Here is a 17,007-nt window from a genome sequence, read left to right on the forward strand (position 1 = left end):
TTGCTAAACAAAACTGCAGCTGGCATAAAGTTTCACCATTTATTTAGTTTTTCTTCATATTTAACTACGATCTCGGTTAATTTTGAGAAAAATAGAGCAATGGAAACTCTGCTTAGGTTAGACTTGAGTGAATTTGTAGCCAAGTAACTAGTTTACCGAATATGCTTTGCTAGCAAATGTCGCACAACAATTGAAAGTGAATGAATAGTGGGTGAGTGGGTGAGTGGCACAGTGGCACAGTGGATATGCATGAGCAAAACATGTCGCATGTCCGGTCAGCGACTCGGTCAGGGATGCGGTTGCCAGTGGTCGTCCGTCCGTCAATATTTAGAGTTAACATTACGTAGCAATCCCTTGCATAGCCTGTACATGGCAGACTCTCCACCATTCGCTCTGGCTGATCGTTTCGGTTTGAATTGCTCCGATTTACTCTGGCGCAGCTTGATGGCTTGGGCCCTCGATTTGGCAAATAGATCCCCATTGTCCGAGTCCCTGTGCGCTGGTGTATAGATCTGTGTATCCGATGTCACCTGCTTGACCCGAGCACTATATACGGGATGTGTGTATGTGGACGCCCTTGGTGGACGCAGTTCATCAAAGTTATGCACACCCGATCGCCGGTGCCTCGACTGGCCAAACTGATAGTTGCGCAGCTTCTGTGGGGTAAACGGTGTCGGCTCTGTGTCATCCATCTGCTGCTGTAGCTGCATCAGCTTGTGTATGCGCTGATGCACCTTCACATTCTCCAAGTGCACCTTCGCCCTCTTATCATTATGCTGATGCTTGTTGTCCTGCGCCTTTTGCATGCTCTCAGTTTGAATTTTGACCCTATCAAAATACGTATCCTGCGGGCAAAGCTTTCGCTGCTGTTGATTTTGAATTTGATTTTGATTCTGCTGCTGTGGCAGCTCCTCAAGCTGTTTGTGCTGCTGATGCTGATGCTGATGTTGGTGATGCTGTTGCTGCTGCAGCTCCTGCGTCTTTTGCAGCTGATGCTGCAGCTGCAGCTCCTGATGCTGTTGCTGCTGCTGCTGCGGCGGCGGCGGTTGCTGTTGCTGCTGCTGCTGTTGTTGCTGCTGCTGCTGTTGTTGTTGCTGCTGCTGCTGCTGCTGCTGTTCCCGTTTGCTGTTGGCCAAGCTGCTGCTGCTGCTAGACGTTTTGTCAGCCAACAAGATGCTATGGCTGCTGGCGGCCTTCAATTCCGATATGCTCTTCAATTGCCAGCTGCTGTCGACCTTCTCCGCCAGCTTCTTCGATGGCTTGGCCACCAGCTGATGATCGCTGGGCAGCTTCACGGCCGCGACAGTCTCCTCCTCATCGTCACAGTCGTCGCGCAGAAAGTCCACGTGCTTCTTTGGCGACTTCGATGGCGCCGATCCGTTCGACACCGACTCGGGAGGAATCGGCGGCTGGCGTGGCTTAACCAACTGATGCCGGGACAATGTCTCGCCACTGGGAAATGGGAACTTTGGCAATACGTGATGGAATGACTTATTGCGATGCCACATCGCATCAGAAGTACCTAAAATATGTGAGTAACCAAGCGATATTACATTTTATTCATTTTTTTTAATGTTTTTTTTTTTTTTTTTTAATATATGAGTAACCAAGCAATATTACATTTTATTCATTTTTTTTTTTTTTTTTTTTTTTTTTTTTTTTTTTTTTTTTTTCTTAAATTTAAATGTCATTCGTTAGTACTTACAAATTCGTACGGAAATAAACTGCTTCAGCGCGAAAGGCTTGTTTCTTAAGAGGGCCATCTTTTCCTCCAAATCTTACGAAATATTTTGAATCACTTTAAATATTTGAAATAATCTATATATATCTAGCTAACATATATAAATATATTTATAAATATTACTACGAATTTTGGTTTATGGAAAAATTATTTTCTTTTTTTAGCCGAAACAAACAAATTCTAAAGTAGGCTGTTAATATTAAAACTACGTGTGTCCGAACACTTGAAGGTTTAGAATTGTACTGAGCTCCTGAAGCTGAAACAACGCTTAGGTCGCCTGCCTTAGACGACATCGTTTCCAGCGCCTACTTTAAAACGATAAATATGTTTAACAAATTCGTAAAGTTTCGCAACATTTGTATGAAAGTTTTGTAGCTAGAAACGTATTTAGAAACATTTATATGCTCCTTCATGAAATGAAATGGGGATATCTGTTTTGTATGTTCGACTGTTCCATCCGAACATTAAGTTCTCGGACCGTATGAATTTAATTGAAGACTGAAGACTTAAAATTTGGAATATACGTATGTGCTCTACTCGAAAGACTAGTAGGGGGCGTGGTCTATGGAGAAACGCTATTGACGATTAATTAAAGTACTAGCGTCTTGCCAAGTACAATGTAAATATACGGTGCTAAAAGCATAAGGAACAAAAAATCTATAGCATGGATATAGAAAACCTTGTATCAAGCCTTAGACCCTCAACTTCTGAGCTTACATCGTTGTAGACTCCTTGGGCCCAGCCAAAAATAAAACATCCAAGTCAACTAAATGTGTGAAAAATTGGGAAAAAATGTATCCCTTCCTGTTGTATAGCTAAAAGCTCTAAGATAAATGTTTAAATTGCTGTTGATCTACTCTACAGAGTCAGCAAAAAGCGTGGGAAATTTTATTTATATTTTTGATTATTATAATAGATATAAATAAATGGAAAGTATTTTTAATGTTTATAATAGCAATAAAATAATAGAAAATATTTGTGATGATTATAATAGACATAAATAAATACCATGTGTAGAAAAAAGTGGAATTCCAAACATATTATTATTATTATTATAATTTTATTTATTTATTTTTTTTATTTATTTATTTATTTATTTAATTTTTTATTTATTTATTTATTTATTTTTTTTTTTTTTAACTAGTTTTTGTAATCTGTGCACACGTTTAAATCTGTACAATTCGCCGATATTGCAAATTCTTTCAGTTTAGATGAATGCGATAATCTCTAATACTCGCCTTGCTGTTGAGACTCTAAAAGGACTTATGAACTATACTAGAATTAATGTAATATTATCTTTAATAGATGAATAATTAATTGAGAAATATTGAACAATTATAAATAATAGATTTATAAAATTATAAAAAAAAAGTCTCTTAAATTCGCTTTCGCATGGCTAGGCCAAAAGCCTTCTCTATAAATATGTTCAACCGAACTCTCCATTTTTTCTCACACTTCAACTGAACGCAGGCATTATTAATGTTTATTTGATCGAGTCTAGAACTGAGATGGGCGCATTACACAGCTAAGTAGTGTTGGACAACGTATTGCAACGCATCGCACTCGAATCAAAATACCTGAATGGGAAAAAAGAGAAACAATCTCTAGTATCACATGTATATAATACCTATGTATATACATATATCTATATATTTAGCTACAGGGTGGGTTTGGCCTTTGTCACGTATAGGTAAGACACGCTGACAGACAGACAGACGGACGGACAGACGGATGGGAGTTGCAACGGAGTGCTCTGCGCCAGGGGGTTGCAAGTCGACATAGTAAATGACCCAAAACAGCAGACATTATCATTATGCTATAAATGGGAAAAGCATGAAAATTGTGGAAAATCGTCGCTCGAAATGCTCAAAGTGAAATGCATACAAAGCCGAATTAAATAAAAAAAAAAAAAAAAAAAAGCCCCGCTCGCCCTCTCGCTCACTCGCTATATCTCTGTCCTGCTCGCTCTCTGTCAGTGTCAAAACAAATATATGTAGATTCGCTTGGACATATTTTATGCATTTGACAATTGCCACTTCAGCCAGCATCCAGCAACGAAATCAAAGCGAATTTATGACTACAAGAAGAAGAAGAAGAAGATGGAAGAGAAAAAAAAAACAACTATTGCATAATTTATGCATTTAATGTAAACAGACGATTTAAGCTACACACTAGAGGGTAGTAGGAGAGGGGGGGGGGTATATCACGGCACAATATTATATATAAGAAATAGCAATCCAGCGAGGTGTGCTCAGTGGCTTGTCGCAAGTGTTGCAGCTATCTTAAATATCGAGTAAGCAAAAGTATTTAAAATTTTATTATATTTAAATACATATTTTTAATTCTATTTGATAGAGAAAAAACAGAGTTAAATTACAAAAAAAAAATTATAATAATAATAACAATAATAAATAAAAATAAATAAATACAATATTTATTTTTCCTAAAGATATGGCAATATTTATATAATGTCTTCTTAAAGAAAATATATATATTTATTCATAAATTTATATTTATTAAAATATGAAATGCTTACATAAAAAGAAAAAAAAAATTAATATTTATTTTGAATATCGTATAGAAAATAAAGTTCACGTAGTTCTTACGTAAATTAATGGTCGTATCACAGATCGCGATGTTTATTTTATGGTAATATTTACATCCTCAGAATTTGATGGCAACTCAGAAAACTGTGAAAATAATTTCTGTCTCAATTTTTCAGTAACTGCTAAACTATTTTTGATTTTTCAAATATAGAGTTACTATACACTCTCGTTTAAAAATATCGTAAAAATTGTTTTTTTGTTATATTAAATATAAATCATTTTTACTCTTCTAGAAATAATATTTTTTTTTTTAATATTTCTTAAAAATTTCAGTAATAAAACTTTCTATAATGTAAATAGTTAATTTTTTGAAAAATCAATTAAATCAAATAAAGCTATCAAAAAACTGTCAATACAAAATAAAAACATTATAAATTCGAGTTTTCTGAACAATCTCTTACAGTATATATTCTATATTATATAGTTTCCCACATGATTCAATCAAAGGTAAAAGAAACGAAATTTGCCCTTAAGGAAAAGAGCAATTGGCTGATGTATGTGGCGACCCTCGCAGCTATCAAATAATAATTTGAGTTGACAGCCAGCAGTCAGCGCCATGTCAGAAATCACAATAACAAGGAGTGGAAGAAGCAGCAGCGTCTAAAGAAGCAAAAGAATAAAGCAGAGAGTGAGAAAAAGCCGAAGAACTTTGGCCTAGGGTGGACCAAATGCAAAATAGGCTTGCTGGCAGTGAGGCAGACACAAAAAACTACTTGAAACGCCAGTCAGGGGGGCGGGGGATAGCCGAACGCGGCCACATCAGGACACTTCATGGACGCATCGGGGCCATGGTTCATTTACGTATCAAATTGGAACTTCCTCTGGGATGCCTCAGCCTGCGCTGATGAGGCTGCTGCTGCTGCTGCTGCTGCTGCTCAATGACGACGACGATGATGATGATGATGATGTAACTCCCAAAACGCAGCTAATACGTTTTTTGTGTCACAGCGAGGCAGGTAGCGCAAATGGGCCCGGGAAAAGGCGAAGCGGAAGTGCAGCGAGAGGCAACGGCACAGATACGCATATTAATGGCACTGATTGTGCCGCGCTGATAGCTAGCGCCCGGCTACTTGAATTACATTTACATGCGCCTTGGACCTCGTCCCGGTCTCAAGTAATATGTATCTACAGATATATATCTGTATGCCATATCTGTCTATCTGTGTATCTGTGTATCTGTGTGTATTTGTCACAATTGTGCCGCCCGCACCCAAAGCCGACAAGAATCCGTCAACCCGTCCTAAGCGCATTACGACAATGAATGCTAGTAGCAGGAGAAGAAGAAGAAGAAGACGAAGAAGAAGAAGAAGAATGCGAATGAGACGATTCAGCATTCATTCATAAAAAATCTGAGAAGATCTTTGTGCCGTTTTTATTATGTCAGGCGGATGAGTTCGTTTACCTCGGTGTGCAAACACACACACACACACACACAGTGACAAATAAGATGCAGCTACAGATGCCGCCCGCCTCCAGCCTCCTCTCTCGCATATCGATGCTGCTTGCGGATGAGGCTCGTAAAAATCATCATCTGGCCACTTTTTGCATAGCCGTAAATCTTTGACGGCATCAGATGGTCGACTTGGTCGCACGGGAGCCACTGCATCCATCACACATCAAAGTGGCGCCCCCACATGCGACCACATGAAACGCAGCTGTCGAACATTGTTGCCACGCTCAGCCGCCCAGCCGCCCAGCCGAAACAGAGCAGCCAATTGAGAGACAAATTGCCGGCGACTCAAGCAGCTCACTTAATTTGAGATCATTAATCAATGCATCTATCTGTGATTCATTTTCAGCCTCATTTGTGTCCCACTGCATGTCTGTCACGATTCCTAAGTGCTCCACTACAGCAAATAGCCATTTGAGCTACAGATAATACATGTTGTATATCACATTTGTAATACTGTTTTATGAGCTGAAAGATCATTTCACTAGATTCTGGAGAATCTGCAACTTGCATCAAGATCACAAACTGTTAAGCCTTAAATTATCTTATAGAGTAGATATAGATATATGTTCTATGAGAGTACATTTCTCTCAGTTTTTTAGCTCGCACTCTCTCTTCTTTCCCTTTCTCTTTCACTGCTGATCTGTAAATTGTAAAAGAGACAGAGCAAGAAAGATAGAGGCAGAGGGTGATAAAAAGAGGTAGAGAGGGATAGAGTGACAGAGAAAGAGGGAATATGCGATAAAGCATGAGATTGACCATTTGAATAGGATGCTTCCCATTCTTTCCCTCTCCCCCTCTGTAACTCTTTCTCCAATCTTCACTTCTTTCTTTTTCCACCACTATCCCTTCCCCCTCTATCTCTCTCTCTCTGTCATTCGCTCTTACGCACTCTCCATTGCCCTCTCTCTCTCTCTCTCGTTCTCTCTTTCTCTCGCTCTCTCCCTTTCCCTCTCTCTCTCTCTCTCTCTCTGTGTCATTCGCTCATACGCACTCTTCATTGCTCTCTCTCTCTCTCTCTCTCTGTCATTCGCTCATACGCACTCTTCATTGCTCTCTCTCTCCCTCTCTCTCTCTCACTCTACAATTTCCTCGCTCTCTCTAATCATCTCTCTTTCATCTCTCCTCTTTCTCCATCCTTCATTTTTCTGCCACTGTCTCTTTCTCCCTCCTATTCTTAGTCTCTTTCTCCACAATTCTGTTTCATTCCTTTTTCTGCCATTGTCTCATTCTCTTGTAACTCTTTATATTTTCACTCTTTCCTCAGCGCTTTCTCTCACTACCCCTCTCTCTCTCTTTCTCTCTTTCTCTCACTCTACAATTTCCTCGCTCTCTCTCATCATCTCTCTTTCATCTCTCCTCTTTCTCCATCCTTCATTTTTCTGCCACTGTCTCTTTCTCCCTCCTATTCTTAGTCTCTTTCTCCACAACTCTGTTTCATTCCTTTTTCTGCCATTGTCTCATTCTCTCGTAACTCCTTATATTCCCACTCAATGTCTCTCTACCGTTCGCTCTTTCTTCAATTTTTCTGTCACTGCCTCTCTTTTACACTCCCATCTATTTCTATCTCCCAGTCTCTTTCTCCCCTACCCTATATCGCTCTACTTTCACTCTTTCTCTCAATTTTCTGTCATTGTCGCCCTCTCTCTCTCTCTCTCTCTCTCTTTCTCCCATTCTCTCTATCTCTTTCTCCTCCACTCTATGACTCTCTCCAGCTCTCTCTCTTTTTCTCTTTCTATGCTATTGTTCCATTTACCACCCGTTCCACTAGACTAGTCCATATACTTACTATAAAACATTTTCGTATTTCGAATTCACTCAAAGTTTATAGAGCGAGCTTAGAAACCAGCTAAACGAAACTTGAAATCGAATCTTTAGCTTCGTCTATTCCAATTCAAGGCATTTCGGCCAAAACTAGTAAATAGTTGACCAAAAAAGGTGAGTTTGGACCAAGTGGTAGATCGGGTTAAGGCGCGTCGAGTGAGGCAATCACGTAATACTAAACTAATTTCGTTACACCTGCCAAGCTTCCAGAATCAAAGCGAAGCGTGGACGTCGCCAGCTGGTGTCAGGTGTCATCGCTTACCTGCGCTGCTTGGATGCATTGAAAGCCCAGCTGTTGCCAGAGATCAGCATTAGAAGGAGAGAAGCGGAGGAGGAATGAGCCATTAATAACTGCGCTAACTGCTTCATAGGTAAATGCATAATATTTTATTGAATTTTTGACAGCGCTCATTAGTTTGTTACGGCCCGGCGAGGATGGCCGGAACAAGTTGTTGTGCATGTGTGCGTGTGTGTGTGTGTTGGCTGTTGGCTGTTGGCCAACTGTGAGCCGAGTGAGCGATAAAGATAAAGGTCAACATCCGCTTGCCCCACTCCGTGTGCCACGACGCGTTGCATGTGGATTGAACGGCGATTGAACTTGTGCGCGGCTCAATGGCAATTTGTGATCATTAAAATGGTTCCGCTGGCCAAAGCTGAAGGCGCTGGCACTCGAAACGTTTACACGACGCTCTCCAGACACTAACCGAAAGTGTCATTGGGCTTAGCCCGGGCCAAGTTGGCCCAAGGGAGTTCGACAACAACAACAGCAACAACAACAGCAACGACAACATGTGGGAAATGAGCAATAAAAACGCAGCCAGGAAATCGAAAGACAATAGAATTGCGGCGACCGGGCAACGTAATTGTTGGCGTTGGTCATGGTGAACCGTAACAACGGCAACTGTCAAGCATCAGCCGGTCGGGTTGAAATGCAATTTAACTGCAGCGAGACCCCTAAGCAGCAGCAGCAACAGCAACAGCAACAGCAACAGCAACAACAACAACAGCAATAACAAGTGTAGCTAACACGTGCGTGGGAGCTGCGACTTCGGCCAGAGTCTAATTAAGGCTTAATGCACACACACACACACACACACACACAGAGGGACAACCTGCTAGCGCGTCAACAGCTGCTGCTGCTGTTGCCATCTCGCTCGCTCGAACCGAGCTGCATGTGCATGTTCTTTTTTTTTTGGCATCTAAGTGTGTTTACGTAGATTTATGTAAATTAGCTGCTGGCCCTGCAACATCCTTAGCCAGGCGCAAATGATTCCCAGAAGGCAGCAGCAGCAGCAGCAGAGGACGGCACAGGAGCAGGAGCAGGAGGCTTGCAGCAGCAGCAGCAGCGGCGGCAGCGGCGGCAGCGGCAACTCTTTCGCTTTCGCCTTTGCCGCATTTCATTCACGTGAAAAGTGAATTTTATTTAATTTACATACACACAACACAAACTGAACAAAGCATAAATAAATATATACATATAGTATATATAGTGTGTATGTGTGTGTGTGTGTGCATAGCTGGAAAGGAATGCGCATTGCTTTATGACATTGTTGTAAACCCTTTTAGCACACACACACACACACAAAGAGACAGCGGCATGCGCAGCTCCTTTGCCTACTTCAAATAGCGGCCAGAGACGAACAGACGGACGGACGGGTGGACGGACCGACTGAGCCTGACCACCCTGGCCACTGTTGATTTTTCGCGGTCTAATAAAAACTGGTCATAGGCAAAAAGGTTTTGGGCCAGCCAAAGAGTTGAGGCTAGCGCAAAAGGCTTGTGTGTGTGTGTGTGTGTGTGTTAAATGCTAAGAAAAATCAGTGCATTTTTCCATGGAAATCACGAAAACCTTTTGGTTTTTCACCGCCATCCGCTATAGCCCAACGGCGGCCAAACCCTTTGTGCCCAACCAAAGGGTGTGAGTATTTGCATATCAATGCCGTTCGTAGCACGTCACAACAGCAGCAGCAGCAGCGGCAGAGGCAGCGGCAGAGGCAGCGGCAGCGGCAGAGGCAGCGAAAGCTCCACGAATTCGTCCATAAAAATAAACGAAATGCCACAAATGTTTATAATTCAATAATTCATATTTCATAGTACATAATATAATATACATACATACATATATATACCTATACATATACATATATATGTATATAAACAATTTGTTGTTTTGAGCGATTCCATAAAATTTCATAAAATTCTACAACTATTAAAAATACATATATAAATATCTTATTTTAGTTGTTGATATATTTTAAGTAAATACTCTTAAAAAAAAAAAAAAAAAAAAAAAATTAGCTTAGTCAACTTCAAAGTAACAGTTCTTCGTGAATTTTAAGGTAAAACAGCCTTCAGAACAATTTCCAGCAAAAGCGCAAGAACTTTCAACTAGAATTCTATCAAGTTTTCTTTAAGTAAATATACTAATATGTGTATGTGTGTGTGTGTGAGTGTGTATGTTGCATGTATGCATGTATCTGTATGTATGTGTGTGTGTTGTATATACATAATGGTATTCAATTTGGTATTGGCATCGAGCAACCCTCGCATGGCTGCGTCGGGGGCTGTGGGGGGGCGTGGTGGTTGTGTCTGGTGCCACTAGCCAAAAGGCAGCCGATAGCAGCGATCAGGCCACCTGGCCAGAGCCAAAGTTTAAGCAAACAAAAGCAAAAAAAAAAAAAAAATACAAAAATAATAATAGTAAAAAATATACAAAAATAAAAAAATTAATACAAAAATAAACAAAAATATATATGTATGTATTGATAAGCTATCGGCCAATGACGCAAAGATAAAAGAAAACGCTCTATAGTTAAGTAGCAGCAAGAGGGAGAGAGAGAGAGAGAGCAAAAATATTATTTATACATATACATATATATTTATATATAAGATAATGATAATAGAGCGCAGCAAAGTTTATTTGAGGCATACCAAATATTTAGGGCTTTACAAGGCGGCCCGAACTGAGAGCGAATGGCCAGAAGGAAGCTGCATCCGATGTTGTGATGTTGATGGATATTGAATGTGGATGTCGGATGTCGGATGTCGGATGTCGGATGTCAGATGTCGTTGGGGGTGTGTACTGGGTATGCTGGATGCAGCATGCTGTGGATGATGCCCTGGTCTCTATCGCTCCTGTCATGGGATGATGCGCGCCTGTGCGCTATAAACAGTCAACAACTCTGAGGTAGATGCGATGCTCGCTGGCGAGCAGCGCGAACTTGGCATCGAAACTGATGCGGTCCACGGTGCGGTCACAGAACTCGACGCGATGCTGGCGCAGAAAGTAGATGAGGCCGAGCTTAATCTGCAGCATGCCAATGTGCATGCCAATGCAGTTGTGTGGCCCGGCGCCGAAGGGCAGATACGACATGGGCGTTTGCTTCGGTTTATTCTCGGCACTGAAGCGCTCCGGATCGAAGCGTTCCGGCTCCGGCCAGTACTGACAAGAGAACAGGAGAACAAAGACATCGTGTTAGTGCGGTACACAGTGGTAATTGGCATGGTCAGTGTCTCACCTGCGGATCGTGGTGTATGGCCAGATTGGAGATGAACACGGGCATGCCGCGCCGGGCATAGCACTCGGCGTGCGGGCGTAGTGAGTAGAAGCGCTTCTTGTTGATCGGCGAGCATTCGCGCTCCAGCAGCGGCACAATTGGATACTTGCGCAGCGTCTCCTCCACCACCATCTCCAGATACCGCATGCCGCCAATCAGCTCATAGCTCAGTCCCGGCCCGCCCCCATGGGCCGCGGCCAGGGCGAACGTGTGCCGTATCTCGCGCCGCAGCCGCTCCTGCATTAGCGGCTGCTTGGCCAGCTCGTATAGGGCGAAGGACATGGTTGAGGAACATGTCTCGATGCCGGCCACCTCGAAGGTGGCCGCCTGGGCGGCCAGAAAGTCCTGATGGTGCGTAAAGTGCGTCTTGTCCTGCTGTAGATCGGCCTCCTTCTTGAGGGTTAGCAGCATTTCGATGAGATCATTGCGCAGATCGCCGCCTCGTTCGCGCTCCTCGATCACCAATTGGATGACGCGGCGCAGGAACTCCGAGTGCGTCTCCGTGAACAGCTTCGACCGCATCAGCGGCACCAGCTTCGGCAGAAAGAATATCACAAAGAAGTCTATTATTCGACGCACATTCGGCTTGAATATGTCCTGACAATGTGAGCCGATTTCAGACTGCGTATTCCTCAGGCTATACGATCTCAATCCAAATGCGATGCTCGCTATCATATCCGTATTGTACAGATCGCACACATCCTTGATGCTAACGATGACACCGCGCGACGCATCGCCGCGTCGCAAATCACGCGTCAATCGCTTCAAATACCACTCCAGATCGCAGCCAATCTAGATAAGAGATTAGAGTGCGGATCGTTAAAATGCGATTAGTTTGGAGTGCAGAGCGAAAGCTTATATTGGGTCTCAGCACTGTGCAACAAGAAAGGAATCGAGAACAGTATCTGCGCAAACAGGGCATGTACAAATTATATAAATAATATATATATATATTTATACTCTATATACATATCTCTCAACATTAGCCACCTTCAACAATGATAAGCAGATAATAAATACAAATATAGTCAAGTGCATGCAATCATTTAGCTAATAAATATTTTGTTTTTATTTGCCTCTTTTGAACCTATGAAAAAGTCAAAATTCCATAGAACTTAACTGAAAGTGTAAAGTCTAAAAAATTAGTAGGCATGCGAAACCAGTTGTTCAATTCTCATTTATATGTCTATATTGTCAGACACTTGCGATGAACTTTGGTAACAGCTGCTCGCACGCGAAGCTTACATTAGTTTACACTAGCGAGCAATACAACGAAATTACCAGAAAAAATATACAAATGTAAACATTGTTACAAAAAAAAAAAAAAAAAAAATTAAATTAAAAAAAATAAATAAATAAAATGAATAGCATATAATATTTCACTAATTAAAAAGTAAAAAAATAAATATCCGCACGCTTACACTAGTTTACACTAGCGAGGAATACAACGAAATTACCAGAAAAATATCAAAAAATACATATTGTTAAAAATAAAAATAAATAAATAAAAAATAAAAAATAAAAAAATTGAATTAAAAAATAAAAATAAAATGAATAGCATATAATATTTTACTAATAATAAAATAAATATCCGCACGAAATTACAAGAAAAAAAATATAAAAAAGTAAATATTGTTACAAAAATAAAAAATTAAAATTAAAACTAAAAAAAAAAAAAAATTAAAATACAATCAATAGCATATATTTTACTAATTTAAAAATAAAAAAATATTCGCACGCTTACACTAGTTTACACTAGCGAGGAATACAACGAAATTACCAGAAAAATATCAAAAAATACATATTGTTAAAAATAAAAAATAAATAAATAAAAAATAAAAAATAAAAAAATAGAATTAAAAAATAAAAATAAAATGAATAGCATATAATATTTTACTAATAATAAAATAAATATCTGCACGAAATTACAAGAAAAAAATATAAAAAAGTAAATATTGTTACAAAAATAAAAAATTAAAATTAAAACAAAAATTTAAAAAAAAATATAAAATAAAATCAATAGCATATATTTTACTAATTTAAAAATAAAAAAAATATTCGCACGCTTACACTAGTTTACACTAACAAACAATACAACGAATTACCAGCAAAAACAAAAAAAAAAAACATATTGTTACAAACTTAAAACTAAAAATAAAAATAAATTAAAAAAAAAAAACAAAAATAAAAATAAATAAAAAAAAAACAAAACAAAATTAAATAAATAAAAAAATCAATGGCATAAAGTATTTTACCTATCAAAAATTTTGTAAAAATATATTTTTTATAACAGAATCTGGAATATTTCCTTAGATGAACAATAGAAATAATTAAAAATAATAGTAATAGTAATATAATAATAAATAATAATAATAATAAAAATAATAATAATAATAATAATAATAAAAATAATAATAATAAAATGTATAAAAATACAAAAGTTAATAATTAATGACAAAATGCAACAAATAAGAAAAAATTATAGACTAAAATTATTTTTAAAAATAAAATAAAAAATAATAAAAAAAAAAATAAATAAACAAAATTAATAAATAAAAAATAAACAAATAAAAAATTATACTTAAAAAATTAAATAAATGTATTAAAGTAATTTCAATTAGAAATTATTTATGAGATATTTTAATATGTACAACAAAAATTAACTAATTAATTATTAATTAATTAATTTAATTAATTTTTTTGACTGAAATATTTTATCAGTTAATTTAAATTAACAAAAAAATTATTTACAGTTTGCTTATAAAATAAAATACAAATAAATTTAAAAAATTAGAAAAAAAAAGTATTATAGATAGATACTTTTTACATGTATGTATACAAACAAAAAGCAAAAAATAATAATACTAATATTAATAACAATAATAATAATAAAAATAGGTTCAGAGAAATTTTAATCAGATATTTGACATGCCCACAGCATGCGAATGTTTGTTGTTGACTCTTCAATTGATTCATTAAAGAGAAAATCGAAATTTTGTTGCACAGTGTATTTTGATTGGCTCGCAGTTTATTGACTTACCTCCTCCATGAGTGAGAACATTTGCCTGATCTTGGCGCCGGTGAAGACCGGCGAGAGTCTAGTGCGAATTTCACGCCATTCGGGCTGCCTGGCAAAGAACAGATTGAGGGAGCCCATCTTGTCGTGGCGCATGTCACATTTGGCGAACCGATTGGAGAAGCTGACAAAGTCCTCGACTAGAACGGTGCGCACCAGCTGCAGGTCCCGTATGAGCAGTGCCGGCTGATGGAAGAGGTAGATGCCCACGACGGGCTCGTTGCGGAAGCGCTCGTCAAAATAGAAGCGGCGCAGTTGCAGGGGGAACGACTCCTCCAGCTTGAGCACCTTCTTCAGGTTGCCCAGCAGATGCGTTGGCTGCACAAACTTGACGCGACGTCGCTGCCAATAGACGTAGGTGCGACGCGACCAGATGAACACGGCGGTTAATATGGTCACAATGCCCAGCAGTATGTTCGTGGAGTAGACCATGGTGAGTGAGCGAGACAGTGTGCGGCCAGTGACAGTGACAGTGGCAGTGGCAAGTGAGAGGTGAGAAGTGAGAGTGTGCCGGAGACGGAGAGAGTACGGCAGCTACGGTTTGTGTTGGGCGAGTTGTTGTTCTAGCAGAGGCGCTTTGCGGCCGCCTCGAGAACTTGTGGCTTGGATGCAACTGCAATTACACTGGGGCAACCAACGGGTCCGTCGTGGCACGCTTGTGCCAAATACAAATAAATAAATACTTAACAAATTATATCACAATCAAGTTTTTGGTCTGCGCGGCGGCCACGACGGCAACGACAGAAACGGCAATAAAAACAATGCGGCGACGTCAACAACAAAAAGCTGGCAAGAAGAAGAAGAAGAACCACTGACAGAAGTAACAGAGAAGAATATCACAAAGCATACTCAAAACGCCAGAACACATACATGCACAGTCATACAGTCACATAGACGCATACAAAATAATACATATGCACATGTATGTATGCACACAGAGTGTTGAGAATTGGCGAGAACACGAAAAAAAAACGCGCTAGCAAGCTGTACAAGCCGACGCAATGAACTGACGTGACGTCGACAACAGTGCTGGCCCAACGGGCCCCAAAAACTTAAATTGCGAACGCTACGCGGCGACGTTAGCGTCGGCGTCGCCGCTCCCGATTATCAACAAAAGCAGAATACAAAGCAAAGTCAACGATTGACAGGCCACAACAACCGCAACTGGCGTCGCAAACGCCCCCGTCATCGTGATTAACCGCAAAGTGCTCACGCTTGGCAAGGGGCAAGCTGATGAAACGGCAGCAAACAACGCCACTGAGATCTACATACGCTCTTAAAGCACAGTTCCACATAGAAATAACAACGACAACAATTGAGTACCGGTGGTGAGAGAGAGAAAATATAAGAGAGTATAGAATTGGCTCTCCCGTACTCGAAACATGTGCATAGGCACACTGACGCACACAGTAATTAATATATGTACATAAGTTTAAAGTGTAATTTAGATATATAAGTTTCTCCAATTAAAATCATATGCTATTACGCATAGTCAATTATACAGCAACTGCTAAATTTGTAAATACACTTGCAAGTGCATGTTTAAGAACGTTAAAATGGATTAAGTTATAAAAAATATATGTATATATTCTCTAAAAATATACGATAATATATGAAGATAAAAGATGGACCATATCAGTTATATGGCGATTTAAATTTTTTAAATAATATTAGACACATTTAAAATGTACAATTCAAATAAATTGGTTCCACCGTGCGCAAGAGACTGGGCGCGTATGCCGACCGCAAATAAAAGTGAATATTAAAAGCGAAACAGCGATAGCGACAACAGCGAGCAACATCGATAGCAGCTACTCCACGTGACAAAGCTGTTCATGAAAACAAACTACGCTCTCAATACTAAGCACGAACAAAGCGAACAGCAGTGAGAGTAAGAGAGCCGCCTCAATATCAAAGCAGAAGCTTCTGCTGGACAAAAAGAGAGTGAGAGCGCCGCGTCTGGTTTAAAAATAACCGCATGTTCGCTTTAGCTCGCCTGATGTTCGTTCTTATTGCTGTTTGCGTTTTGTTTTCGTTTCTACTTCACCATAATAATATGTACACATATGCACACATGTGAATGCATGCATTTGTATGTGTGTTCCACTTTCGACCAGGGCGCATGCAGTTACTAAGAAAGCATATGTATGTACTAGTCCAGGGCTGCGTGCAACGTTGAAAGTGCGCGCAAATTGAATCTTGGGCTTTGGTAAGCTGCAAACTAAATTCAACAAATCGCTTCTTACCACCGCCCCAACCAATTCTTGAGCAAATTGCTACAGACAGACAGCGCTTTGTCGAGAGCAGGAAAACGGAAACTCCATTTACAACAATTGACAAAAATTTGCACTTGTGTGTAAAACTTTGACGTACACTAGTTGGCCCACTACGTCTATACACTAGCCAAACTATCTGCATAGAGACTATGTAAGCTGGTTCGACAGATTTACATATGTATGTATGTATGTATGTATGCTTGGTTATTTTTGAACTCAAATATTCACACGTACATACATACACACGTTTAGTGTGATATATAAATATATTTAATTGTTCATTGATTCTCAGTCTATTAAATCATTGAGCGTGGCAATCTGCTAATAAAATTCTTTAAAGGGTGTGCAAAATTCGTTACGCGTGTTGCCTTAAAACGAAAGCAAAAAAAAAAAACCGTTTTCTTTCCTTTTATCTTGTTGCCCATTTTGTGTAGAGGCAACACCCGAAGCAAGTTACAGTTACAAATGTGCAACATT

The 17,007-nt window shown here is 39.4% G+C and overlaps 2 protein-coding genes across 3 annotated transcripts; both read right to left on the bottom strand.

Annotated features, from left to right (window-relative positions):
• Positions 1 to 25: 25 nt before the first annotated feature.
• Positions 26 to 2,095, bottom strand: LOC149268005 (uncharacterized). The gene is made up of 2 exons (XM_089473163.1): positions 1,706 to 2,095; positions 26 to 1,522 (listed from the first exon to the last, which is right to left on the bottom strand). Exons 1-2 carry the CDS (start codon positions 1,761 to 1,763, stop codon positions 321 to 323), a joined length of 1,260 nt encoding a protein of 419 aa, XP_089329289.1. The 5' UTR covers positions 1,764 to 2,095; the 3' UTR covers positions 26 to 320.
• A 7,590-nt stretch (positions 2,096 to 9,685) lies between these two features.
• On the bottom strand, positions 9,686 to 15,690 carry Cyp6v1 (Cytochrome P450 6v1). 2 transcript variants are annotated; one of them, XR_016270855.1, is made up of 4 exons: positions 14,219 to 15,690; positions 11,140 to 11,970; positions 10,553 to 11,063; positions 9,686 to 10,256 (listed from the first exon to the last, which is right to left on the bottom strand). XR_016270855.1 is itself a non-coding variant. In XM_018016953.2 (3 exons), exons 1-3 carry the CDS (start codon positions 14,684 to 14,686, stop codon positions 10,785 to 10,787), a joined length of 1,578 nt encoding a protein of 525 aa, XP_017872442.1. In that variant the 5' UTR covers positions 14,687 to 15,690; the 3' UTR covers positions 9,686 to 10,784. The 2 variants fall into 2 exon arrangements, 1 of the variants encoding a protein (XP_017872442.1); XM_018016953.2 differs by having other exon boundaries at positions 9,686 to 11,063.
• Positions 15,691 to 17,007: the final 1,317 nt, after the last annotated feature.

Source organism: Drosophila arizonae, chromosome X (genome assembly GCF_054131065.1).
Source record: "Drosophila arizonae isolate 15081-1271.41 chromosome X, UAZ_ARI_1.0, whole genome shotgun sequence".
Taxonomy (NCBI): Eukaryota; Metazoa; Arthropoda; class Insecta; order Diptera; family Drosophilidae; genus Drosophila; species Drosophila arizonae.

What these genes read in the sequence shown, in the direction of transcription:
- LOC149268005 (XM_089473163.1), bottom strand. Translation starts at nt 1,763, where the DNA reads ATGGCCCTCTTAAGAAACAAGCCTTTCGCGCTGAAGCAGTTTATTTCC. An exon ending in GTTTATTTCCGTACGAATTT is followed by an intron (nt 1,523 to 1,705) that starts GTAAGTACTAAC and finishes CACATATTTTAG; the next exon opens with GTACTTCTGATGCGATGTGG.
- Cyp6v1 (XM_018016953.2), bottom strand. Translation starts at nt 14,686, where the DNA reads ATGGTCTACTCCACGAACATACTGCTGGGCATTGTGACCATATTAACC. An exon ending in TGTTCTCACTCATGGAGGAG is followed by an intron (nt 11,971 to 14,218) that starts GTAAGTCAATAA and finishes TCTCTTATCTAG; the next exon opens with ATTGGCTGCGATCTGGAGTG. An exon ending in CCATACACCACGATCCGCAG is followed by an intron (nt 11,064 to 11,139) that starts GTGAGACACTGA and finishes TTCTCTTGTCAG; the next exon opens with TACTGGCCGGAGCCGGAACG.